The 26,402-nt window shown below is 40.8% G+C and overlaps 1 protein-coding gene across 1 annotated transcript in view; it reads right to left on the bottom strand.

The window, feature by feature from the left end:
• The window catches only part of LANCL3 (LanC like family member 3), a 92,911-nt gene extending 68,195 nt beyond the window's left edge, over positions 1-24,716 (bottom strand). Inside the window, exon 1 of the mRNA XM_019718415.2 lies at positions 23,620-24,716. Within this exon, the coding sequence (XP_019573974.1) occupies positions 23,620-24,192 (573 nt within the window). The 5' untranslated portion in view covers positions 24,193-24,716. The remainder of the gene's footprint in view (positions 1-23,619) is intronic.
• Positions 24,717-26,402: the final 1,686 nt, after the last annotated feature.

Below are 26,402 nucleotides of genomic sequence, written 5' to 3'. Positions count from 1 at the left end.
AGCACAAATGACAAAAGAAAAAGTAGATAAACTGGGCTTTATAAAAATTAAAACTCTTGTGCTTCAAAGGAAATCATCAATACAGTTAAAAGACAACCCACAAAATGGGAGAATATATTTGCAATTCATATTTCTGATAAGGGACTTGTATCCAGAATATATAAAGACCTTTTACAACTTAACAATAAAAAGCAAACGACTCAACTAAAAACGGGCAAAGGATTTGAAAAGACATTTCTCCAAAGATGTGCAAATGGCTGTTAAACAACTGAAAAGATGTTCAACATCAATGAATCATCAGAAAAAAATTGCAAATCAAAGCCACAGTTATATACCACACCCATTCAACATGGCTATAATCAAAAAGTCTGATAATAACAAGTGTTGGTGAGAGTTTGGGGAAACTATAACCCTCATGTATTATTGGTGTCAATGGAAAATGGTGCAGCTGCTGTGGAAAACAGTCTGAGAGTTTGTGAAAATGTTAAACAGAGTTACCATATGACCCAGCAATTCCACTCCTAGGTATCTATCCAAGAGAAATGAAAACATACATCCACACAAAAATGTATACATGAAATGTTCATGGAAGCATTATTCATAATAGACAGTAACTAGAAATACATCAAATATTCATCAACTGATGAATGGATAAATAATATGTGGTCTATCCATACAACAGAATACTATTTGGCAATAAAAACGGAATGAAGTACTGATACAGGCTACAACACAGACGGACTGTGAAAACAGTTTGCTAAGTGAAAGAAGCCAGCTGCAAAAGGCCACATATTGTATTATACCCATTTGTATGAAATGTCCAGGATAGGCAAATCCTAAAGACAAAAAGTAGATTAGTGGTTACCTAGGGCAGTGGGGGTTGAGGTACAGAGTAGGGGTTGGGTAGAAGAGTGACTGCTAATAGTTTCAGGGTTTCATTTTGGGGTAATGAAAATCTTCTAAAATTGACTATGGTGATGGTTGCACAACCCTATGAACATACTAAAACCACTGGTTTGTAAATGGGCAAATTGTATGGTATGTGAATTATATCACGAGTTGTTACAAAATGGAGAAGAGGAAATATTTGAAGGAATAATGGCTGAGAATTTGCCAAACTGATTTGATACATGGATCCATAAATACAAGAAGCACAACAGGTAACAAGTAGGATAACTAAAATGAAATCTACCCTAGACACACTACAATGAAACCGCTGATAGCCTAAAACAAAGAAATCCCTGGCAATCAAAATTCAGAGGGCATTGCAAACACACTGAAATCATCACAGTATCTTAACTGCCAGAGAACAGAACTTCAGAACAAGGGACTACTCAGAAGGTACCAGAAGGTACCACATTTAGCCTGAAACCTCTAGGAAAAAACAAAACACTGGACAGAAACAAATTGAAGCGGTATTGCCCTGCCTTTGATTCACATTTGATTTGTCAGAACAGGAACATAGCTTGCCTGATGGAAAACATAAAATGCCTCAAACTTAAAACCTAAAATGTTAAAGTCATCAGTAGTTTTAGTTAGAATCTCTAAGAAGTCATCTGCACTAAGGGGAAGAATGGAGACTTTTCTCTGACTGCTGGAGATACGTTGGTCAATACCCAAGAGTATAAATCAGAATCCGCTGTCTGTGTACATCCACACAGGGTACCATCTTACTAATTGAAAGCCCATGCTGCCTAAGATGAAGAGAAATATTAAGTTAAGTCATTTGTATATGCTGCAGGAAAATTCTGAGGGTCCATTTTTCCTAATTCCTGATTAAATTATCCACTTCAGTTATCTGTTTATTCACTATGGGAAGGACATGATGAGGTATTCATTTTTTAGCAGTAGTAAAAATATACTTCCTGAAAAGTGGCTTTGAATTTTCCATTCCTATAAATATATAATTCATAAATATTTAATTCAACTGTTTAAGGAACAGTATTTTAAGATACAATTAAAGTGACAGCTTTCTACATTACGTTCTCCTTTCTTTACAGGAAAAGTGGTAAGTCCTTTAAGACAAACAAGAAAGAAATTCTAATAGTTCATTATGTGCCTACATCTGTCAATGTATAATTTATCAAGAGTGAATGCAAGTTTTAAAACAGAGGGAGATAAAGGTTGAGAAACATACAAGATTTTATCATTTGCATGACTACAAAAGTAACAGATTAATTTAAAAAAACAAAACAAAGACCTTTTTAGATGTCGGGTATTGTACAAGTCCAAAACTATAGTTTCCTAAAAGGTAACTTTATGTTAACAATCAGAGAATTCTGTTTTTGAACACAGAAATACGTAAAGGGCCACGTTTCTCATTTTGTATTGTAAGAGTGGTAGAATTTTACCATCCTTTGGCTGGAAAAAGGCTGATTGTGCGTAAGAATTTGACAATACTCATGACCAACCAAGTATCCTGCCCATCAAATCCTTAATCCTAAATAGCACTGTTTTCAGACCCATAAAAGCTAAAACACATTTAGGTAGGAGCTCCTTTTAAAATGTGAGTTGTCCCTTCTTGAGCCTCAAATAAAGGTTGTTATCTAGTTTCATGAAATTAAAAACACCTCATCTGCATTCCTTCCTTTCTTCATTAAATATGTATTAATATCAGGAATTTTCTGTTTGCTAGGAGTGAGCCTGTTACTCATTCAGCTCAGCAGCAGTGAAAAGAGTGGAGATTAAGAGCTCATAGTTGCCCCAGTTTAGGGTGCATATAGGCTCCCTCAGAAACGTGTAGGATGAAGATAAACATACGTATGCGTAGTGAATGGTACACCCAAGGGGGAAGCCAGAGATGCTGGGGAAAGGGATTGATTCAGACAAAAGGCTTGTGGGAAAAACAGCAAAAGAAACTCAGGCAACAAATGCGATGTGAGAAGCCTTCTGCTAAGGAGTTTTCTTTTTATTTCACAATTTGCTGTCTACTTTCAGTCCTCACACTTAATCATTCATGTTTGTTGTCTCCAATATCACACTACTAGTTATTTTATCATGTTCTATTAGGTTGGTGCAAAAGTAATTGCAGTTTTTGTAATTAATCTTTAAACCGCAATTACTTTTGCACCAACCTAATATTTGGGAACTTCCCACCTGTACCTGAGTGCCTTCTAGACACCTCTCGGAATTTTCAAACTACCGTGAGCAATCTTGGGTGAGAGTGAGCAACAAATTCAGTCCTGAATCCCTAGGACTGATTCAGAAGCCCTGCCCACTCCCTTGAGGGTCCTCTCAATGAACAGAAACAATTACTGATATTATTGGACAACATTTCTTGGAATGTTTAGGGAATGGAGAATTTTCTTTAACACTAATGATACCACCAGCCCAAGGCAGCAGAAAAATCACAACTCTGAAGAACTTGAATTCTAGACTAGATTCAACCCCTTATCAACTGGGAGCCAAAAGTCCCACAGGAAAGGGCCCGTTCGGATCTCTTGTCTTAGATTCCCAACTGGTTGGTTCCTATCAAAAGCATCCGGGTTAGGCAATAAGTGTTACCATTATCCAACTTTTCAACCCTGTATCCTTGGGAAAATTACTTTACCTCTGCAATGTTTTCTATTTCCTATTCTGAAAATGCAAATAGTAATAATATATAACTTGAGATATTGTGAGAATTAAAAGGGACAGCTTATGTAAAAAGTACTTAGCAGACCTAAAGTTCTATATAATTATTAGTTACTTTGGGTTGTAATGACTTGGTAGCATTTTAGGATCTTGGAGTATTTTAAAGGCACTACCGTGAAAAAAAATTCTTCTTCTGCTGTATATAAATGGTTCAATCAGTCTTTATTATATTCAAATCATCTATCTTTTTACTTCTGGGCAGAAGCTTAATAAATATAGTTCTGGACCTCATTATTTTATTAAAGACACAACTATTTAAATTAAACTATATGAAGGTTTTAATTGACAGCTATTAAACCATTCAAATAAAAGTCATCATTAAATCCTAATTTAGTATTATTTATAAGAATACAAGGGATGTATCAAGCCATATTTTTGATGGGGAAATATTTGTTGACAAAATTTATCTACAAATGACACTGTTTCTGTTATTGGGTAACATTCCATAAATGTTCTGGAAATATTTTTAATCATTGAGCAGGAATGGAAATGTGAAAAGCTAAAATAAATGAATGGGGCTATATCAAACTTAAAAGCCTCTGCACAGCATTGACAAAATAAAGAGGCAACCAACTGAATGGGAGAAGATTTTTGCAAACAGTGCCTCCGATAACGGGCTAATATCCAAAATATACACGGAACTCATGCAACTCAACAACAAAAAGACAAACAACCCAATTGAAAATTCGGCAGACGACCTGAAGAGACATTTCTCCAAAGAGGACATACAAATGGCAAATAGACATATGAAAAAATGCTCAACATCACTAATCATCAGACAAATGCAAATAACAACCACAATGAGATAGCACCTCACCCCAGTCAGAGTGGCTATCATCAACAAGACAAACAGTAACAAGTGTTGGAAAGGCTGTGGAGAAAAAGGAACCTCATACACTGTTGATGGGAATGCAGACTGGCGCAGCCGCTATGGAAGGCAGTGTGGAAGTTCCTCAAAAAATTAAAAATGGAATTACCGTATGACCCAGCAATCCCTCTCCTGGGCATCTACCCAAAAAATCTGAAAACATTTACACATAAAGACACGTGTGCTCCAATGTTCATTGCAGCTTTGTTTACGGTGGCCAAGACATGGAAACAACCAAAATGTCCTTCGATAGATGAATGGATAAAGAAGTTGTGGTATATATACACAATGGAATACTATTCGGCGGTAAGAAAAGATGATATAGGAACATTTGTGACAACATGGATGGATCTTGAGAGTATAATGCTAAGCAAAATAAGTCAGACAGAAAAAGCAGAGAACCATATGATTTCACTGATATGTGCTATATAAACCAAAAACAAAAGAACAAGACAAACAAATGAGAAACAAAAACTCATAGACACAGACAATAGTTTAGTGGTTACCAAAGGGTAAGGGGGGTGGGGGATGGGAGATGAGGGTAAGGGGGATCAAATATATGGTGATGGAAGGAGAACTGACTCTGGGTGATGAACACACAATGGGATTTATAGATGATGTAATACAGAATTGTGCACCTGAAATCTATGTAACTCTACTAACAACTGTCACCCCAATAAACTTTAACTAAAATAAAATTAAAGAAAAAGAAATGTGAAGAACAGAATATGGGGAGATGACGGCCAAAATAGCACAGGTATGATTAAGAAAAAGATGTTTATTTTCTTAGTGTTTATATTTTTCAAAGAAATACACGTGCATAGTTTAAAAAGTGAAGAGGAATTCTTTAAAATAATATCAGGCTCCTGCCCTACCCCTCTCCATCCACATTCTGACTCTTCTGAGGCAAAAACTTAAAACACTTTTACGTGTATTTTTTTCTAGCTACTTACAGTGAGCCCTCACTTAACATTGTTGATCGGTTCTTGGAACTGCAGTGAAACAATATATAACAAAACAATTTTACCACAGGCTAACTGATACAAACAATGGTTAAGTTCCAACAGCATTTCAGCGTTATAACGAAATGATGCGATTTGAGGACCTACTGTATCTTCCTATTTCTAAATGACATCCTTTTACAGCTATAATCTGACTTTTTCATTTTAGGTGTTCTCTTAATCTCTTAACTTGGAAGATGAAGGTTTAGCTCTCTTATACATATATTTCCTTTCTCACACATCCAAACATGTATTTCCTTTCTCAAACATCCAAAACAGTCACATTACATTTTTACTAAAACAATATTTATTTGGGTAAATCAATATTCATTGATCAAAACTACATGCAAGATTACCAATTCCTTTCTCCTTCTATCCCCCACCACCCCTAGTTAACAAACTGCCTTTTCCTTTTATACTGTTGTTTGGTTTTCTATTTGTCTAGAACAAATTCATACCCAAACTTTCTGACAGATCTGCAAAACACTGCTAGGTATAGCCAAACACATCAGGTAAGCCTTTTATTTCATTTTATTTTTTTTTTTTTTTTCTTGCCAACATCCTGGCTGTAGCTATGCTGTTAGTACTCAATGTTGGCGTTCAAGGCCTGATACCCAGCTGTCATCCTGGGACATCCTTTACCATCACTCTGGAAATTTCCTATGATTCCACCTATATTGGTGCTCCTGGTTTTAAGATCCCATATTTTCCTATTTCTTGGTTCATTTTCCCTTTGCAATGGACCAAAACAAAACATTTCACCAGTTAGCAAGCTGTTGCAGTATTCCAGATGGTAGCTGGTTCACTTGGAACTTTTGGCCCCTAAGTTCTTTTAACACTTGTTCTGTGAGCCTAGATAACCTGCCTTACGCTTTTGAAAGAAAACAAAATTTTTAATCTTTTTGAGATCCTGCAAAGATATTTTTTTCTACTCTTACACTTGACTGATAATTTTGGCTGCTGCAGAATTTTAGTTGACAAATAATTTTCTCTGTGAATTTTGGAGGCCTTGCTCCATTGTCTTGTAGCTTTCTAAATTGTTATTGAAAGTCCAGTGCTAATCCTTTTATGGAACTAGTTTTTTTGTTGTTGTGCCTTTGCCCCTTGGAAGCCTTTAGGATCTCTTTATTCTTTTTCCATCCAACATGCTGGTGGGCCCCTTAAGTCTGGAAACTCATGTCTTTCACTTGTGGAAAACATTCTTGAGTTCTCTTTTCATAATTTTCCCTTTCATTTACTCTGTTCTCTTTTATCGGGACTAACTATGAGACTGGTTGGACTAATTAGTCTTTTCTCTTTTTATCAATCTCATTGTCGTAAGGTTGAACTTTCAGGGACATTTCCTCAACTTAATATTCTATCCTACTGCATTATCTATTTCTCCTACCATATTTTTAATTTCTAAGAGTTCTTGTTCTGTTCTCTGAATATTGCTTTTAATATTACCCTGCTTTGATTTCACCTATGTGATCACTTTCTTCTCTGACAATATCAATTATAGATTTTGGCACTTAGGGAGTTTTCTTCTGCTCCCCATATTCACTGTTTACTCCAAGTTCAGTTTTCCTATTTGTTTATTTTGTTATGATTGCTGTGCTTCACATCAGATGCTTTTCAAACGTTTTCTGACTGACAGTTCCTACTTAAAAATCTCATTGGAAACTCTGGGTGTAGAAGGCTAGCGATTTGGTGGAATTCACTATAGAGTGAAGGCAGTGCCACTGCTTTTTCATTGGAAGGCGATACAAGTGCAAAACGTCAGTATTTGTGGTTCTTTTTTGTCAAATAACTGACAACCATGGACCGTCCGTCAATCTACCACATGGTGGACGAGTGCGTCTGCCAGTGTTCTGGGAGCAACCTGAGGAAAAAGCTAGGTCAGCGAGTGAGGGGAGGAGATGGGGGCATGTCTCACCACTGAGCATGTAATGCTCTTTTCATGGAAATACCTCCTCTCTGCCCTTGACACTGCCTTGAGCCTCAAAGTCCAGAATTTCTCTAATTCAATCTGTCAAGAAAGTGAACTTCAAGGTTTCTACTAAGGTCTGGAGGGCCCATGTATGGAAACTGTGGGGGTTCCCACCAGATCCCTTCGGATCCTTCCTATTGATTCTATTGAATCCCTCCCCCAGTGTCCATGTGCTTCGCTTCTAACAACTCTCACCTTCACCTGCAGCCTTCTTCAGAGACCTGCTTTTAGGCTACAAGAGCCACTTTGGCAGCATGTCAACAGAACTGGCACTACCTGGAAGATAGCCCCCCCCCCCCAGCTATAGTGCATTGTTGGTGCCAGAGTGTGCCTCTAGTCAGGACAATCTCTGAGATGTAGTGTACACTCCAGAGTTCCCTACACGATGAGACAGAAACTAGGACTTAGCCTTCAATTGTCCCTTTGCTTGGCTTCCTCCCCTTCACTGTGTCCCTCACTCCTGTACTGCTTTCTCCTGGGAGCACGTCCACATGATGGTAGGGAACTCTGGAGCGTACACTACATCTCAGAGATTGTCCTGACTAGAGGCACACTCTGGCACCAATAATACACTACAGCTGGGGGTCGGGGGGGGGGTTATCTTCCAGGTAGTGCCAGCTGTGTGATGACAGGCAAGTTACTGAACCTCTCTGTGACCATTTGCCCCCCAAGAAATGGATATATTATGCTTATCACAGTGCCCGTCATGTAGTGAGTCCTATCATTTGAATTATTTTCTGGTGGTGAAAATACATTGTTAGTACTCCCACCATATGCCTTCACCTAGTTCCCACATTTCGGGGATGTTGGTCAGGGTTAAGGGTATAGTGTAAGGCAGTGACTCAAAAAATGTCGTCTCCAGACAAGCAACAGCATCACTGAGCATTTGATCACAGGGCAAAGTTTCAGGCCCTACTCCAGACCTACTGAGTCAGAAATTCTGGGTATGGAGCCTACTGTGTTTCCCCGAACATAAGACCGGGTCTTACATTAATTTTTGCTCCAAAAGACGCATTAGGGCTTATGTTCAGGGGATGTCATCCCCAAAAATCATGCTAGGGCTTATTTTCTGGTTAGGTCTTATTTTCGGGGAAACACGGTAGCCACGTGTGTCATCGCAGGCCCTCCACAGGATTCTAATGCACACTCAAATGTGAGAAACACCGCCTGAAGGCTACAGATCAGAGAAAACTATAACAGACCCCCATGGAGATAAGACCACGACCTAGAGCGAGTTGGTGTGGTATTAAAGATCGTAAACAGAACAAATGACTATATACAAAAACTCAATCATTAGGGCTAGGAGGAAGTCATAATTATACCTTTATCATTAGAGTAGTATAGTTGTAAATATTAAGGTCATGTTATAAATGAATATAAATCAGAGCTGGGAGCTAAAGAGTAAAATGCAGATTCTACGTTTCTAAAATTGACAGGAAGTCTATACCATAGAGTCTTGAAATGCAAATAGAAAAGTGCACTAATGCAATAAAAACATAATTCCTGGGCCCAGAAGCTGAAGAAACACTTGATAGAGTCCTTTACTGCATGAATGCTTTTCTGAAACAAGCTACCAAATGTACATGGTCTGGAACATTTGCTGAGGAAAAACTCATTTGAAGTTGTCACTTCACCAGACACACAACTATTGAAATTCGTTTGAAATTCTGAATTACTGCCATGCAATCAGATGATCTTTAGAAGCAAAGAGAACTTCAGAGCAAGAAAGAGCTCCCTGAACGTGCTGCTCAGAATCTGGGGGAACTGAGCAAGAATCAAACATTCCAACATCACCTTCGTAGGAATTTACAGTCGCTTAAAGTCAATTAGGTGATTTACTCTGAGGAGTACAAAACAGAGACACAAGAAAGCTAATTCCTAGATTAAGTCAGCCAAGGGCCTGAAATTTTAAAGAGAAAAGAACAACCCTTTCCCTGAAGGAAGCAAAGCGCACAGGGTAACTCACACAGGTTAGTGTGCAGGGGTGATGACCAGCCACTCAATTTACTTTGACACATAATCTCTGAGCAGCTCAGTTTAATCTCCTGCATGGCAGAGCAGAGGATATTTCCCTCCAGCCCTTTCTGGCCTCTGTGTGAAGACCTCAAAGCTCTGCTATTGAGATCAGGGACAGAGCAGCTGTGAATACCACCACAGGGAATATTAGACCGGCTGAATGTCTGAAAAGCAGACCTATTTTATTTAATCAATGCACACTCTCACTTTACATTAATGACAATACTCAAACTACTGATGAAACAATGGCTAACTTATACAGTCTTTACTGTATGCCTAGCAGACCTCTGCTAAGCACATGACATGTACACTCTCAGTGGATCTTCATAACACACCAAGGAGGTGGGTGCTGCTTGTATTACATTTTGCAGATGAGGAAATTAAACTTCAACAATGCTGAGTAACTTGGTTAAGGTCAACCAGCTACTGTGGTGGAGCCAGGATTCAACCCCAAGGCTATCTGACTCCAAAAACTCTGTACTTAACCCCAGATGTTTCAATGCCTTCATTGAGAGAGTCCAACCTATTTCCACAGTTGCAATCTGTGATACATGCAGTTTTCTTTGCCTCACCAGGAAAGGAGAAAACACTTCAAATAGCAATATTATCTTACTGAAACGTGCATGAGGACAGTACTTCCTTTCTGGTTGAGTACTGGATCTCTCAGCTTTAGACAGCTGTAAAATCTGTTCAGAATGTGGCACCCTCCTAAAGTCATTGTGTTAGGTGGGTGCCAAAGTAATTGCGGTTTTTGGAATTTTTTTTAACCTTTTAAACTGCAATTACTTTTGCACCAACCTAATAGTAGTGGAGATTCAGCTGGTCCCCACAGTGCTTGCTTTGAGATTCGTGATGCTTTGGTTGCCATGGACACCAAATTTCAACACACCACTGAGCACCGGGAATTCATCCCCTGCAAAGCAATGGAGCCAGCAGATGGGCACAGTAACAGCTAACTGCTCATAATGCTATGGCCAATATTTGTTTTGCCACCTCTCATTTAGATGATGTTCTCACCCGTGAAGTCTGTAAAACTGTCTCTCATGTGGGAAACAGCTTCCTTATAACCCAGGTAGCAATACTCACACTTCACCACATCAAAGTCATTCATTTGTCTGGGTTGTTGAATGGGTAAAGCTATTCAGAAAAGGAAATCTGATCTTATACATACCACTTCTTTGTTCAGCTTGCTAAAAGAAAGAATGGATCAAATGACTTCTTGAAAATTCAGTTGGTCCAAGTGGCTAGCACCCCAAGAACAATCAGTCTGTTAACTTGGTAGGTTTCCCTAAAACTAAATCCATAAAGAAAACAATTAGGAAAAGACAAGTAGTGTTTATATATGTATATCTATATCTAAAATGCATGAGAACAACGTATTTTTCCTTGAGACAAACCAAACATCCAAGGCATTGTATTTAATTAATGAATGTAGGTCAGAGATCAATTAGAAAATGAATCATGAAGAGAAACACTTAGTTGCACACATCATGGACTGTCGGCCAATTTACCAAAGGACCATCACCACATGGGGATATTAAAAGACGACTCTGCCACATGGAGCAAATCTACTGTGTATTGTGTAAGAGCCACTCACATGACAAACATCACTCATTAAATTAACCAGCAAAAATGAAATTAGCCAAATTAATAAGAAGTTAATACCATCTATCATTTTCACATTCAGGTCAATAAAAATAGTGAAAGTCCATTAAAACAACCTCCTCGTAGAACACTGACAGGTGGAATTAATGGCAAAGTAAATAATTCAGTACATTTAAAAGAATTTTTACTATGCTTATTTCCCCATTTATTCAGTAATAAGAAAATTACAAAACCATGCTCTCTTCAAATAATTACAATAGAAATAAGTTTAGGTTTTAGTGGAGAGTATGTAAACAAATGAAAAGGTCTACATAAATTATACCTAAGGAAATCTGGGTTATTTTGAGCAGAGTTGTTAAATCACTGCATCAGAAAAAAATAAAAATAATAATAAAAAGGAAAATGTCTAAGTATGTTCAATTTAAACTAATTCAGAGTTGTAGGCAGCACTACTTTATGTCACACAGGCAAATGTAATTCGATGATTCTAAAGTGAGAATGGTTCCATGAACCTCAAGATCATATCTTCTATCTGATCTGGGAATGTGTAATCAAGTGCCTCTTCTTTTACCATTATGAAATAACTTAACACTGCTGGAACATCTATTTGGGCCTTTAAAGAACTTCTAAGACACCATCTGTCTAGAGTGCAAAATTACATTTATCAGAAAACAGAAATCCACGCATTCACTCATAGATGTGAAGAGTCCTTAATCCTGAAGGAGGTGTGCCAGGCAGTGACTGTTTCCTTCAGCATAAACTACAAACTGGAGAGCTGATATTCTTGCCTTTGTGGAAGAGGTCATCTTCAGTACAAAGGACAAATGATGAAAATCATGAAGTTTCATGGGAATACATCAAATATGTTGGTAGGCAATCCCATAAGATTAAAAGAAATAGTTATTCAGAGTTGTGTACTCAAATCTGCTCAATGAACCAGCAGCAGTAGCATCATCTGGGGGTATGCTAGAGATGCAGAATCTTGGGATTCACCCTAGACTTGCTGAATCAAAACCTGGTTTTTAAGAAGATCCCCAGGAGATTTTTGTGCACATGAAAGTGTGAGGAGCACTAACTGAAAGCACAGATTTGGCAACCAGCCTGTGGGAAATGGGACCCCTGTCTCTGCCACTGGCTAGCTGTGTAACTCAGAACAAGTTCTGCAACCTCTCCGTGCCTCAGTTCCCTCACTGGGTATGATGGCAGTAGTAATGGCACCTACGAGTATGTCATACGATCGCTGGTAGCATGAATGACAGTACATGTAAAGTGCTTACAACAGTGTGCACAAGCAGTGTCAGCTCTTATAGCCTTTTACCAATCACAGAGCTCTATATCAAGAGGAACAAAGGATCTAAGCTGTAGCCTACAGAAGTACCCCACTTTCTGGCAGGTGTACAATTAGTAGGAACTGAACTTGGACTTGGCCTACAAAAAAATCCAGCTTCCCCAATCTACCGTCATTTCAAGCCAAACTTAAGGGTTTCCTTATGCAGTGCACACACACAGCTGCTTACAAAATAGGGAGCACTCAAATCCAGACTGAGTGCAATCCAACACCTGCATTTTGATTAGTGAGTGTTGAATCCCCACAATAAGGGGATTCATTTTCTACCCTAGAAACTTCTATCCTCATTTCCTACCCATCAGTTTGTCATACATTAAAAAGTCTGATGAAACCCAGTGCTGAAAATAATGTGGGAAGACAGGCACCCCCAAACACTGGTAAAGGGAACAGAAATTGATACAACCTTTATGGAAAGCAGTTTGGTAATCTGTACCAACTTAAAAATGTCTGTACACTTTGACTCATCAATTGTTATAAAAATGTATCCTACATGTACACTTGCAACAGATGGCAAACATACATATACAGAAAGATATATGTATGTGGGTATGTACATACTACGTTTAAATATTATATATGTATATATGCATATTTTATGTATATGTGTGTATCTTTTACAGCACTGGGGTTTTTTTGGGTTTTATTTATTTATTTATTTATTTATTTATATTAGTTCCAGGTGCACAAGACAAAGTAATACTTAGATGTTTATCATTTATATCCCTCACACTGTGTGACCCCCCTCCCCCCATCCACTATCCCTCTGACATCGCACATTACATTTCCACTGTCTCTATTCCTAAAGTACAGCACTGGTTTTGATAGAAAGAAAAAAAACTTGAATCAACTTAATGTCCATCAATAATGATTAAGTTATTGTATAGTGTGGGGACAGAGCCCGAGAGAGTAGTTTACAGGCTTTCGGCCTCACGTGGAAAGGTGCTGGCTCAGCTGTGGCTGATTGGCTGTTGGCTGTGGCCGGTTAGCCAACTGGCCGCTGGTATAACTGCTGCGGCTACCGAGGATTGCTGAGGATTGCCGAGGATTGCCGAAGAGCCGAGCAGAGCCGAGGAGAGCGGAAGAGAGGAGAGGAACAGAGTCGAAGAGAGTGGAGGGGAGTCGTCGGTAGGTCGGTTGGCGGAAAGGCTGAGGGCAGGTCGCGCGTCCGGTGAACCCAGCCTCCAGTGAGATCATAGTGGTATGACTCCCCTACCTATGGCTCCGTGGGTGTTCCTTTTTGGCCTCACCATATCCTGCGTTCTTGTGTGGGGAGCGGGAGCAGAGACCCCGCAGGCCGCCCCGCCTAAAAAATGGCGCGGCGAGCAGGCCTCCGCGCACGACAAATGGCGCAGCGAGCAGGGTCTCCCGCATGACATATAGCCATTAAATCAAACCAGTATAAAGAATGACACATCTCTCTATGCAATAATGTGCAAAGACGCCCAAGATACATTAAGCAAGAAAGCAAGCTATATCTTTTGGTATCCTCTTATTGTTTTACCTTGTTTGATGACAGTAATAATTTTTAAGAAAAACAAAGAAAAATCTTAAATAACCTAACATTACACCTCCAGGAACTAGAAAAAGGAAGAAAAAAACTGAGCCCCAAGTTAGCAGACGAAAATAATAAACATTAGAACAGAAATAAATGAAATAGAGACTTGGAATACAATAGAAAAGATCAATGAAACTAAGAATTGGTTCTTTGAAAAGATAAACAAAAATTGACAAACCTTTAGGTAGACTAAGGAAAAAAAGAAGACTCAAGTAAATAAAAACACACACGAAAGTGGAGACATTACAACTAACAGCACAGAAATACAGAGGGTCTTAAGAGACTCCTATGAATAATTATACACCAACAAACTGTACAACCTAGAAGAAATGGATGAATTCCTAGAAACATACAATCTACCAAGATCGAAGCATGAAGAAATACAAAATCTGAACAGACCCATAGCAAGTAAGGAGATTGAATCAGTAATAAAAAACTCTCCCCCCCTCCAAAAAAAAAAAAAAAAAAAAAGCCAGAACCAGATGGTTTCTGGTGAATTCAAACACTTAAAGAAGAATTAATACCAATACTCCTCAAACTCGTCCAAAACACTGAAAGGAGAGAACACTTCCAAACTCATTTTATGAAACCAGCATTGCCCTGATACCAAAGCCAGATAAGGACATTACAAGAAAAGAAAACTACAGCCCAATATCCCTGATAAATATAGATCAAAAAATTGCAACAAAATACTAGCAAACAAAATTCAACAACACATTAAAAGGGATCATACAACATGATCAAGTGGGATTCATCCCTGGGATGCATGGATGGTTCAACATATGCAAATCAGTGAATATGATACACATTAATAGAATGAAAGCTAAAAATAATATGTTCATAGATGCAGAAAAAGCACTTGAGAAAATTCATCATCGCTTTATGATAAAAATTCTCACCAAGTTGGGTATAGACAGAACATATCTCAACATAATAAAGGCCATATACAAGTCCAGAGCTAACATCATACTCAATAATAAAAGGTTGAATGCCGTTCCTCTAAGATCTGGAACAAGTGCCCACATTCACCACTCCTACTCAACATAGTACTAGAAAAAATAATCCTAAAGTTCACATAGAACTACAAAAGACCCCTAATAGCCAAAGCAACCTTGAAAAAGCTGGAGGAATCACACTTCCTGATTGCAAAATATATTACAAAGTTATAGTAATCAAAGCAGTGTGGTACTGGCATTAAAAAAGATATATAAAAAATGGAACAAAATCAAGAGGCCAAAAATAAACCCCAGTTTCTATGGTCAACTAATATCGGACAAGGGAGCCAAGAGTACTCAATAGAGAAAGGATAGTCTCTTCAATAAATAGTAATGGGAGAACTGGATACACATGCAGAAGAATGAAACTGGACCCTTAGCTTACATCACTCACAAAAATTAACTCAAAATGGATTACAGTCTTAAACATAAGACCTGAAACTGTAAAACATAGAGAAAACATAGGGGCAAAGCTCCTTGACATTGGTCTTAGCAACAATTTCCAGGATATGACACCAAAAGCACAAGCAACAAAAAGCAAATCAATAAGTGGGACCACATCAAACCAAGAAACTTTTGCACAGCAAACCAATCAACAAAATGAAAAGGCTACCTATTAGGAAAATGCAAATCAAAACCACAATGAGATACTACCTCACACGTGTTACAATGGCTATTATCAGCAAGAAAGAAATAACAAGTGCTAGACAAGTTGTAAGGGAAAAGACACCCTCACACACTGCTGGTGGGAATGTAAATTGGTGCAGCCACTATGGAAAAGTGTGGAGGTTCCTCAAAAAATTGAAAATATTTTATTTTATTTATTTATTTATTTATTTATTTATTTATTTTATATTAAATTTATTGAGGTGACAATTGTTAGTAAAATTACATAGATTTCAGGTGTACAATTATGTATTACATCATCTATAAATCCCATTGTGTGTTCATCACCCAGAGTCAGGACAAAAAATTGAAAATAAAACTGCCATATGACCCAGCAATCCCTCTTCTGGGTATCTGGCCAAAAAAATCTGAAAACGTATATCTGTAAAGATATATGAACCCCTGTGTTCATTGCAGCTTTATTTACGGTGGCCAAGACATGGAAACCGAAGTGTCCTTCAACAGATGAATGGATAAAGAAGATGTGGTATATATACACAATGGAATACTATTCTGCCATAAAATGAAATACTGCCATTTGTGACAACCTGGATGGATCTTGAGATTATCATGCTAACCAAAATAAGACAGACAGAAAAAGTTGAGAACCATATGATTTCACTCATATGTGGGATATAAAACTGACAAAAGAACAAGACAAATAAAAACTCATAGACACAGGCAACAGTTTAGGGGTTACTAGAGGGAAAGGGGGGAGGAGGAAGGTAGAAAAGACTAAAGAGGGTCAAACATGGTGACAGAAGGAGGACTGACTCTGGCTGATAAGCACACAATGCAATATATAGATGATGTATTATAGAATTGTACACTTGAAACCTATATAATTTTATTAGCCAATATTACCCCAATAAATTTAATTTAAAAAGAGAAAGAAAAAATATTCAATAAAAAAGAAAAAGCAACCTACAGAATAGGAGAAAATATTCGCAAACCATGCTTCAGATAACGAGTTAATATCCAAAATATATAAAGAACTCGTTTACCAGGTCTAACAATTAAGTTTGCGAACTTGTTGCAACAATGTTGCTAATCGTTTTTGATATCAGAGGGATTATTTTTTATGAATTTGTACCAACTGGACAAACAGTTAACCAAGTTTACTATTTGGAAGTGCTGAAAAGGCTGCGTGAAATAGACGACCTGAACTTTTCGACAATTAATTCATGGCTCTTGCATCACGACAATGCACCAGCTCACACGGCACTGTCTGTGAGGGAGTTTTTAGCCAGTAAACAAATAACTGTATTGGAACACCCTCCCTACTCACCTGATCTGGCCCCCAATGACTTCTTTCTTTACCCGAAGATAAAGGAAGTATTGAAAGGAAGACATTTGGAAGGCATTCAGGATATCAAGAGTAATATGATGACAGCTCTGAAGGCCATTCCAGAAAAAGAGTTCCAAAATTGCTTTGAAGGGTGGACTAGGTGCTGGCATCGGTGCACAGCTTCCCAAGGAGGGTACTTCGAAGGTGACTGTAGTGATATTCAGCAATGAGGTATGTGGCACTTTTTCTAGGATGAGTTCGTGAACTTGATCGTCAGACCTCATAACTCAATAGCAAAACAACAAACAACTCAGTTAAAACAATGGGCAGACGGGCGGCGGATAGCTCAGATGGTTAAAGAGTGAGCTCTCAACAACAAGGTTGCCAGTTCAATTCCCACATGGGATGGTGGGCTGCACCCCCTGCAACTAAAGAATGAAAACGGCGACTAGACTTGGAGCTGAGTTGCACCCTCCACAACTAGATTGAAGGACAAAGACCGATGGGGCCTGGAGAAACACACAGTTCCCCAATATTCCCCAATAATATACCTATATGTGTGTGTGTGTGTGTGTGTGTATATATGGGTGTGTGTATATACACACACACATATATTAAAAAACCCAAACTCTTGTTTAAAAAAAAACGGGCAGAGGAACTACATAGACATTTTTCCAAAGAAAACATACAGATGGCCAACAGGTACATGAAAAGATGCTCAACATCACTAATCATCACTAACCAGGGAAATGAAAATCAAAACCACAATGATATCACCTCACACCTATTAGAATAGCTATAATTAAAACGACAAGATACAAAACGTGTTGGCCAGGATGTGGAGAAAAGGGAACCCTTGTGCACTGTTGGTGGAAATATAAATTGGTGCAGGTACTATGGAAAACAGTATGGATATTCCTCAAAAAATTAAAAATAGAAATAACAATAATACTCACTTCTGCGTATTTATTTGAAGGAAATGAAAACAGGATCTCAAAGAGATATCTGCATCCCCATGTTCTTTGCAGCACTATTCACAATAGCCAAGGAAGTGGGAGGTCACAAGACAGGCCTCGCCAAGGGGCAGACACTTAGGTAACCACCTAAGAGCCATCCCTGTCTCCTTTCTTCTTTCTTGTCAGGACCTCCGTCCAATGATAAAGGTTAGAAAGGAAGGACACTTAACCTTCCCAGCCTCCTCCAAAACCAGAAGTGGCCAGTGACCAAGTGCTGGGTAATAAGGCAAAAGGGAAATTATTCAAGGATAGACTGTTCCATATGATTAAAAAAAAAAGCCTCAGATCCTCCCTTTGTACTTCAGTTGCTTAGGAACACGACGATTGGAATGGCAACGGCCATCCTGCAATCCTGAAGACTGACAGAGCTCACACACTGAGACTAGCAGAGAAAAGGGTTGGAAAGAGCTTGGGTTCTCATGACTTTCCTGAGTTGCTGAACCAATCCTGGAATGTCCTAGCTCTACACTCCTTATAAAGTGAGGTAATAAATGCTCCCATGATTTAGATCACTTTTAATGAACATTCTGTTATTTGCAACTCAAAGCATCCCCACTTCTACAGCTGCGGACTACCTGCCTTAGGAATGAGCTGAGGACCCAATTAACAGTCTTGCAATAGTTTTGTTTTGTTTTGTTTTAATCATCCATGAAGCTGGATTCCTTGTACTGGGTCCTCATAATTTTCTATGTGATGTTCAGAATCACTTTTAATTTTCTGTTAGTAGATGCAAAACGAATAACACTGATTTTGCAGCTGCTACTATACGCCAAGTACTATATCAGACATGTTATCTAGGGTGAGTCATCACAGCAACTTCCAGACTAGTCCCCTTTGGGAATATAAAAATCACATTTATATTTTCTCAAATCTTAAACAATTTCACATTTACTTTCATTACAAATGCAGACTACAAACCACAGCAGTACTTGTCACTTGTCGTCTATAGAAATCACAGATGAATTCATATCACACTGCAGTTGTTGAAGATATCTCAAAATATCAATGACCCCCATCACTGTTTCAAAAGTACCATAATCCTTAGGCCCGCTGCCAAATCTTTTTATTTAATGTGTTAATACAGAAGCACATATGCTACTGCATCACACATTCTAAAAATATTTCGGTATTTCAACGCCAATATAACTGGCTTCCTTTGTAAGCCTATGTGATTTGACTTTATGCATCGAAAATGTTATTAAGAGGTACCAGATTTACAAAGAAGTCCTTGGCACAAAAGGGGTTTAGACCCCCTGTAACCAGTCTCGCTTGTGACCATTCTTAACACTGTTCAATTCACTTTCTATTTGGAAAACCAGGGGGATCCTTTTAAAAGGTAAATAAGATGAAGAGAGTGCCCTGTTTAAACCTGAAACAAAGGTAAACTCACTGTGACTGACATGGCCCTGCAGGATCTGATTTCACCCTCCTCAGGGCTCCTATCTGGCCTGGCACTCCTCTATCCCCCAGCCCTGGCTCACTCTGCTCCAACCATGCTGGCCACCTTCCATTTCTTTGAAATCTCCAAGGAGTTTTCCACCTCAGGGGCTTGCTCTTTGTTGTCCCCTCCGCCTGGAATGTCTGCTCTTAATGCAGCCACTTCACTCTCCTGCTTCTGTGGTGAGCCAGGAAATCACTCCCACAAAGACTTCCTTACTAACCTATGCCACACAGCGACCCCCGCCCCTTGTCCTGCCCCCAGTTAGTTCCTGTTTACTTCCTTCAGAGCACTTACAACATAATTATATTGATTTTTCTTCACTACTAAATTCTGGTACCTAGCAAGGGGCCTGGCACACATAAAAACCTGACATTCACCGAATGAGTGAATAAACATAGTAAGTGAATGAGGAAGCTGTTATTAATACATTTCACAAGTGAGAAAATTGAGGCTTAAAGATGTCGAATTATTGTCCAAGGTCACCCAGTGGCAGTTATTTTAACTGTGGTCCCTAGACCTCCCCTTAATCCCGTCACTATTTTTTCTAACTTCCTTTTCCCTGCTACATTTCCGCCAATCCGTGGAAAGCAGAATAGACCCAATACAAGTTTCTATGGCGTGATCTTTTGGGACTTTAATACCCCATTGCTCAAGGATATCTGCCTAACAAATCCTTAAAGCTACTTCCCTGGAGTATTTCCAAGAAGGAATATATTACCTGGATATAGTGATTCTTTCTGTCTCTCTGTACACACATATTTTTTTCATCTCTGAATCTTATAAACATAAATGCAAACCAGAAAATCAAACGCAAGGCAGAAAAGGGTACATTATGGAAGAAAAAATATGTAAGATAACCCCAGGGTAAATGCTAGTATACAAAAGTACCTATGATGAGGCACTGTACACAGCCTATGGGGACCACAATTCTGGCCATATGCTTCCTAGGAGCCAACATAAAGTGAAAAACACAAGCAGTTACGTGACACATCCTGAAGATTAAAAACTCAATCAACTTCCAGGAGGAGCACAACTACTCCTATTTCCAAGTCCTGAAAGAAATTCCTCTTGTGAGTCCCCAGAATGAAAGCTTGACAGGATATAGTGATCAGTATTCTAAACTACAATCTTATAAATACATATATCAAGCTTCACAGAATGGGGGCTCATAGCACACCTGAATAGACACGGCTGGTATAAAGCCACAACCTATGTACCAATGTATTGCCCTGCTATTAAAGCGTGGTCCCTGGACAAGCAGCATCACCTGTGAACTAGTTAGAGATGCAGAATCTCGGGCCCAATCCCAGGCCTGCTGAGTCAGAATCTGTATTTTATTAACAACCTCTTCAAAGTTTAACAAGCACGGGTCTAACGGTTAAGCTTGATCTGAGGCAAAATATGTGAGAAACTGGTCTTCACTTATTCATTCATTCAACAAATACTTACTGAGACCTTGGCAGTAGGATTTTTAAAAATATGGCACCAAAAGCACCACCATAAAGGAAAATATTGATAAATGGGACACCATCAGAACAGAGTGATAAATCAACCCATAGAGCAGACACTATTTACAACACCACTAAAAAAAGGAAAGTTGAGCACCTAAGTATGTACCAGGCACCATCTTAATGTTGGCAATACAGCAATGAAACGAAAACTCTGCTCTTATGGAGCTTACATTCTCATTGGAGAAGACATCAATAGAACAAGTAAAATGAAGTAATAAAGGGGCATAAGTCAAGGGATGGCATTGCAGTTTTAAATAGGGTGGACAGGGAAGGCCTCGCTGAGGAGGTAACAACCTGTGCAAGGTCAGGGAGCCAGGTGTAAGAATAGCTAGGGAAAGAGTATTCTAAGCAGAGGTAACAACCTGAGACAGTAAATGTCTGAAACAAGAAGAAGGCTAGTGTGGTTGAAGCGGAGTGAGCAGGAGTGGAGTAGGTATGCAGGGGGCCAGAACATGTGGGGCCTGCCATTTTAAGTGGCATAGCTCTAACTGTCAAAGTGAGATGAGAAGCCAGGAAAATAGGTAATAGGGAGCCACTGCAGGATGTTCACCAGGAAAATGACATCATGAAACATGTTTTTAAGAAGACTGGTTTCTCAGAGGCACATGGAATGGTTTTGAGTGAGAGAATCCAGCTCACAGTATATCACACTAATCCCAGTAAGTTGTGATTCATTCATTCAATTATTAAGTGCCAAAGAGGTGTGGGGAGGATCCAGACTGTGGTGGTAACTGAGGGAAGTGCCAGAGGAAAATGACTATACATGACAGTGGAGAGAAAGAAACCCAGGACACAAGCACAGATTATTTATAAAGAAATCAGAGAAGTTTGAAATTCAATTTTATCAAGGTTTATGAATCATCTACTGATAAGACTTGTATTTTGTGCATAAGAATTGTATCTTCCCCTCGAAGGGCTTCCAGCCTGGCATGCTTAGCCCCTGCCTTTCACCTCCCTTTCAAGCCTGAACTTCATGAATTGCTACAACTGGGGCTGACCCTGTGGCTAGCTGATTTGCTCATGTTAAGGGCTGGTTTTTTGTTTACTTGGTTGGTTTTGGTTTTTTTGTGGCTTTTTTTTTTTACCCTCAGAGCTTGTTCTGTCTCTAGGAGCAGGGGCCAAAGCACCTCAACTTGGTTAGCATAAACAAACAGATCTGGTTTGGCAGAAGAGCAGAAGAGACGTCCTAATAAATGGCTTAGTGGATCAGCCTTGCAGACTGGCCCTGGGACCACAGTTTTGGGGCAAGGAGTCCTGGTCTGTTTCCACCTTTATGACCTGACGAATCTCCCACTCTTTGCCATTCCATTCAGGAGAAAAGACCCCAGGCCCCAAGGCATGCAAAGGGAATGAAACAAGTTTAAGGAAAACAACTGGGGGGAAAAAAACGAATTTGAAAATTGCCTACTGCCAGACTCAAGGTCTGAGGGGTATATGCAACTATAATGCAAAATATATGTAAATAGCCCTGTGGCCCTCTAAAAGGTTTTATAGGAAACTGCTAGCAGATAACAGTGACTCAGGCAGAGTGAACTGTTTCAAGACAACTTTGTCACACAGACCTTTGCTGCCCTGGTAGCACAGCACAGCCTTCAGTCATCGTTTTTTCTCACCTGGGTCAACCTCACTTGCTATAAAAAAAAAAAATCAAGTCTGCCTCTGTTAAGGTTATCTACGTTAATTACAATTTTAAAACACTGTGTACCTTTAATTTTTCTTCAAACACGTCTCTCACCCAACTAAACCCAAGTTAAATGTGTCACTTCCTCCCCAGAACAACACTTGGCTCCAGTGGGGTATGAATGAAAGAGCCTCTCTTTCAGTTCTAGTTACTATGATCCTTTGGAGGATTTTTTTCCTAGTCACAGGAACTGGCACAGTCTCTTCTAATATCCACACGCTATATTACAAGTGAATCCAGAAAAAAAAAAAAAACACCTATATACAGGTGTGAGATCCAGTTCACTTCAAGAAGTCACTGGAAAAGCTTTTCATTAAGAAAACCTGCCCTGTCCAGTATGCTGTCATCTTGACAATCCTAACTGCACATTTGAAAGTGAAAAATGCACATTCGATTACAACGGGGTGCAATTCTGTCTACATTTCTATATTTAACAGAGACCACCTCCATCCGATATGCATTTTATAAGAGCCATGAGATTAACTGAATGGTAAGCACATCAGATCTACAGCTGGGCAGTGATTCTAGGTTACAGCCCTGGGGGTAGAAGCTACTTACCTCCACATTAATGATGGAATCAATGATGGCATAATCAGCCCCCAAAACTTTCATCACTTTTCTAGCACTCTAACATTCAAGGGTGCTTCCGCTTTTGACAGGAGGTTCAAAAGAAGGGAAATCCCTTTCATTTTCGAGGTTCTTAAAATCTCACTTGAAAGGGCCTCCAGAAAGTTATTGGGCAATGAAGCATCTGGGGAGGTGGCACGTTCAGTGGAAAACACGAACAAAGTGCAAAGACGCGGAATCCCAACAAATGAGAGACTCAAAAAGAGGAGGGCAGATAAACAAAAGCAGGAGCTCAACCTCAAGAGAGTGAAGCAATGACAGCTCTAAAGAGTAACAAAGAGAGATGGAGAATGGCCGGGAGCACCCAAGCCGGAGCCCGGAGTCCGGAGTCCAGGGGAGGGTGGCGGGGCAGGGCCCGGCAGGCAGCGAGCGCCCCCAGGTGGCCGGGCTACGTCTTACCTCCTGGGCGAGTTTCTGCTTGAGCACCAACGCGGCGCACAGGTAGCCAGCGCGACCCACGAACAGCTCGTCGGAGCCGCACTCCAGGAAGGAGACTGGCACGCAGACGGCGCACAGAGCCCGGAACTTGCCCAGTGGCTGCACGTAGTCGGACCGGCCCAGGGCGTGGTACACGAGCGTGGCCACGGTGTACACGCCCGCGCCCCCGAGCAGGAAGGCGGCGCGGGTGTCGGCGTCCGGTTCTCCCCATTCCTCCGCGCGGGCGCACGCGTCTATGAGACGCTTGGCTGACCGCAGGTAGCGCTCCCGGGCCGCTGCAAAGAGTGGGCTCTGCGAGACGTGGTAGAGCATGTAGGCCACCCCGGCCACTCCGCCGTACAGCCCTCCCTGGCAGCTGCTGGCCGCGGCCGCCGCCCCCCGGGGCTCAGCGCCGCCCCCGAGCGGGGGCAGCTCCTGGAGGATTCGCTCGATGGTGGCGGTGACCAAAGGCGCCACCGCTTCCTCGCACTGGCCCGCCAGCAGGCTGCCCTGGTAGTCATCGAAGCGGTTGGCGAAGCAGCGTTTGGTGTCCATACTGCTGCCCGTGCCCCGTAAGGCCGAGCCGGGGTCCGCTTGAGGGCGCGCTCTGAAGCCCCACGCACCACCTCTTGTTCTCTGAGGCACTCAGATGGCTGGGGATCCGGCCGGGATGGAGCAGGGAGGCTGAGACGGGAGGTGACAAGAGGAGACGGGAGGTGACAAGAGGAGGCGGGCGCGAGAAGCACGGAGCGAATTGCCAAGTGGGACACAAGGCTGCCGCGTGGTTCCTAGTGACCCCGCCAAGCGCTGGGGATGTGAGTCGCCGCCCCGCTCCTAGAGGCCGCGCCCTCGCTGAAGCCGCCCCCTCCTGCGCCGCTGCAGCTCCGCCGCCTCTTTAAGGGGCTGAGGTGATCTCTGGCAGGACACATGCGGCGCCCGCGCCACTCCTCCCGCTCCGCCTCCAGCTCCTCCCCTTCAGGCTGAAGGCCAGGGACACGCGGGACTCCGATCGGGAACGCTGAGTCTGGGCGTAAGCACACCTGGCGGGGGAGGTGAAGACCTCGAGTCCCTTGTATATTCAAAGTGAGGTCTCCAAGTCAGCAGATCAACATCACCTGGGAGCGTGTTAAAACTGCAGCATCTCAGACTTCGCCTCAGACCTATTGAAGCCGAATCACCATATTTAGCAAGCTTCCCAGGTGATTCATATGCATGTTAAAGGTTGGGAAGCCACTGAACTAATCTAGAGTACTACGTAGGGGGAAACTGAGCGCCCTCCAGAAACTTGGTTTGCATCTTGGTCACTTTGGAGTTCTCATTCTGAATGCCTTGATCCCAGAGGCTGAGGGGTGGGGTGGCCAGTTAGCTCAGTTGGTTAGAGCATGGTTCTAATCGCACCAAGATTGCTGGCGTGATCCCGGCATGGATGGGCCACCGGGAGTTGCGCCCTCCTTGAAAAAAAAAAAGACTGAGGGGTTTGAGTACATCACGTTTCATACATTAAAATAGTGAAATGCCCCATAGGGAAACTTTCTTGGCCTTGGTTGTCGTGATGTTTTTCTTGGAGTAAAATTTCAAAGAACCACACCAAGTTAAGGTAAAAGAGCGGGAGTTGTCTTTCTTCCAGAGACCCCCACCCCCGCATGCATAATAAGAGCCCCAAAAATATCTTGAGGTCATTAGCTATAATATAAGGATAAATGCTCCATAAGAATTTTAGGTAGACTTTTTTTACCCTTTTCTGCGTGTCCTTAGTTACCTCTTTCCCTTCCTTCCCATGTTTCTTCCTTTCTGCTCTCCTTCCACAGATGGTAGTGAGGGTCTCTATGTGTCCTGGACTCTGGAAATAGAGGGATAAACAAAAGGGCCATGGCCCTAGACCTCCCGAAGCTTGCAGTCCAGTGGGAAAGGCAGGAAATGAACAATTACACAATGAGTGGCCTTTCTTTTGCTCAGCTGTTTTAAAATAATTCTTCCTTTCCCAAAGTGTCCACTAGTGAAGGCCAAAGAGGTCACCTCTCTCCTGGTATTTGCATTTTGATAGGGATGGTGCAAGACACAAAAGAATAAGTGACTCATGGAAAAGTTTCTGACACTTTGTGGGAAGAGCAACTGCTCCACTTACATTAAAGGCCAGTTTTGTTTGGAGGCAATTTTTTTTTCTTCAGAATTGATAATTGTCACAATGATTTGGAAGCAGAGATCAAATAGCCTTGCTTGATGCCTTCTGGAAAAGGAGCTCACTTTGCCAAAATGGCTGCCAGAACTGACATCTATATAGCGGATGGTATGGCCTCCATCCTCCTATAATACTGTCAAACAGGTTTGTTTTTAACTATACTAATAAGCTAAGTCCACTTTTAGGTAGAGAGCCTAATGGGTTAAGGTATCAAAGGAGCCACTAGAATGCTGAGTTTCTGTTTGGGCCTTCTTCCTTATCGCTCAACCATAGCAAGCATTAGGGATGATTTTTGTCCCTTCACACGGGAGACATAAAATGCAAGCCTCACAGGCAGAAATGAAGTCTTATTCCACTTCATTTCTCTGCGTCTCACCCGTGTCATGAATCTAGAGACAACTGTTAAGTTTGACTCTGATTAGCCTTCCACACAGCCCAGCACCGAGGTATCACCAGCAGCAATGACAGGGACCTGTGCTGACTGGCTTCAAAATGGAACTGTAAGCAGGTCTCCAAATAAAGGAGCTCTGCCTTTTCCTGGTTGGGTCACCCCTCTGTTGCCCCCAAATGCTGCATAACTATAATA

The sequence above is a fragment of the Rhinolophus sinicus genome, chromosome X (assembly GCF_036562045.2).
Source record: "Rhinolophus sinicus isolate RSC01 chromosome X, ASM3656204v1, whole genome shotgun sequence".
Taxonomy (NCBI): domain Eukaryota; kingdom Metazoa; phylum Chordata; class Mammalia; order Chiroptera; family Rhinolophidae; genus Rhinolophus; species Rhinolophus sinicus.
Note: the sequence above shows the minus strand (reverse complement) of the source record. Positions and strands in the feature narration are given on the sequence as shown.